Source organism: Quercus suber, unplaced genomic scaffold (assembly GCF_002906115.3).
Source record: "Quercus suber isolate HL8 unplaced genomic scaffold, Cork oak 2.0 scaffold_627, whole genome shotgun sequence".
Classification (NCBI taxonomy): domain Eukaryota; kingdom Viridiplantae; phylum Streptophyta; class Magnoliopsida; order Fagales; family Fagaceae; genus Quercus; species Quercus suber.
Window position 1 is genome coordinate 85,040 of NW_027070069.1, and position 2,081 is coordinate 87,120.

At 38.9% G+C, this 2,081-nt stretch overlaps 1 protein-coding gene across 1 annotated transcript; it reads left to right on the forward strand.

The window, feature by feature from the left end:
• Positions 1–749: 749 nt before the first annotated feature.
• On the forward strand, positions 750–1,716 carry LOC112003959 (cytochrome P450 94A1). The gene is made up of 2 exons (XM_024036185.1): positions 750–1,125; positions 1,310–1,716. The coding sequence occupies exons 1-2, from the start codon at positions 750–752 to the stop codon at positions 1,714–1,716; spliced, it is 783 nt and encodes a 260-aa protein (XP_023891953.1).
• The last annotated feature ends 365 nt before the right edge of the window (positions 1,717–2,081 follow it).

Below are 2,081 nucleotides of genomic sequence, written 5' to 3' on the forward strand. Positions count from 1 at the left end.
TATATATTTAAATTTCAAATTTATTCCAACCAAATAAATAAGTAGGTTGAGTCTTGAGAGCAAGATTAATGCTAGTGTCATATAAAGGAGAAAGTATACAATGTTTCGGTAACACCAATTCAGCATCTGTTTTGGTATTTTCTATCTAATAAATGAGTGACACATGTTTCAAAAAACTACATCAGTCTACTTTAATAAATGATTAATTTATCTTCGCTATAATATAGAAAATTGTGATTAATTTATTAGAGTAGTCTGATATGATTTTTTGAAACAATTATCACTTATTTATTGGGTAAGAATTACTAAAATAAATGTTGAGTTGGTATTACTGAAACGAAACATGATATACTTTCTCCATATATAGACAAAGTGGCACAACTTGTGCCACCACTCCTCTTTATAAACATCGACTTAAAAGAAAAAAAAAGGTTTAAAATTGCATTTTGTTAATGCAAACAAAAACCTCACGGGACCTCTCGCCATAAATATTCATCCACGGACCTCAGTTGCAACACAAGTGAAAAAACAGAATAAACAATCTGAAACTGGAACTGAAAGAGAAACACAACCATTTTGCTGCTGCAAATGCAAGGTCTAGTCCCCATTTTCCTTCTTTTACTTCCCCTTCTCTTCTTCTTCTTCTTCTTTCTCAATTCCAATTCCAAATCTAAATCCAAAGTCCCCAAATCGTTCCCTCTAGTGGGTTCATCATTTGCCATCTTCGCCAACCGAAAGCGCCTACACCCATGGCTCTCAGACATCCTCCAAGACTCACCCTCCGCCACCATCGTTCTCCGCCCCTCCTACGCAGCCTACCAGTCTTTTCCGGCAACCCCGCCGTGGTCCAACATATCCTCAAGACCAACTTCCCTAATTACGAAAAGGGAGACATTTCCCGTCGAGCTCTCACCGACTTTCTTGGCCACGGCATCTTCAACGTCGACGGTGAGTCCTGGAAGTTCCAAAGACAAGTCTCTAGCCACGAATTCAGCACCAAATCTCTCCGCAAGTTCGTCGAAACCGTTGTCGACACCGAGCTCTCTGATCGCCTCATCCCCATTCTCTCCTCAGCTGCCAAACATGGAATGGAACTGTCCTTGATTTTCAAGACATTCTTCAAAGGTTTGCGTTCGATAATATATGAAAGATCGCTTTCGGGTTTGACCCGGCATACTTATTCCCCTCTCTTCCACAAGCCAAGCTCGCTTTAGCATTTGAAGATGGCGTCAGAGATACAGCAGCGAGAGGTTCGATGCGTTACTCCCAGTCATATGGAAAATCAAGAAGTTGTTGAATATTGGTTCAGAAAAGCGTCTCAGAATCGCTGTCTCAGAAATACGAGAGTTCGCCATGAACATAATAAATGAAAAGAAGCAGGAGCTAGGAGAGAAACAGAGCCTCGATTCGGTGGACCTGTTGTCAAGGTTCTTGAGCTCTGGCCATTCGGACGAGAACTTCGTGATCGACATTGTGATCAGCTTTATACTTGCTGGGCGTGACACTACGTCCGCGGCTTTAACATGGCTCTTCTGGCTTTTATCGAAGAATCCGGAAATCGAGTCGGAGATTCTAAAGGAAATATATGAAAAATCGGAAGCGCCTGTATATGACGAGGTGAAAGACATGGTGTACACACACGCTTCTCTATGTGAAAGCATGCGGCTGTACCCACCAGTCCTGATGGACACGAAGGAGGCAGTGAGCCAGGGATGAAACTATGGTTTGAACATGGGAGGGCCAAAACTTAAAACAAAATTTTTTTAAAATGAAAATAAAAATTAACATATATTTCATATTCAACAAAATACTACATATAAAATAAGTGTTTCTTAAACATTTGATATTATAAAAATGTCAACAAAGTATAACATACAAAATAAGTGTTTTTTAAACATTTCAACACATTTATCAAAATAGAACTCTACGCTCTTTTAAGTCTCGAAAGTCGTCTATGATTGAACAAAATAATAATAATGAACAAAAGTATTGAACAAAAAAAAGTTGGAAAAGAAATAAATTTAAAGGATGGATTTAAAATCTTACCGAAACCCAAAAGAAGAAGTTCTGTTGGGGACATT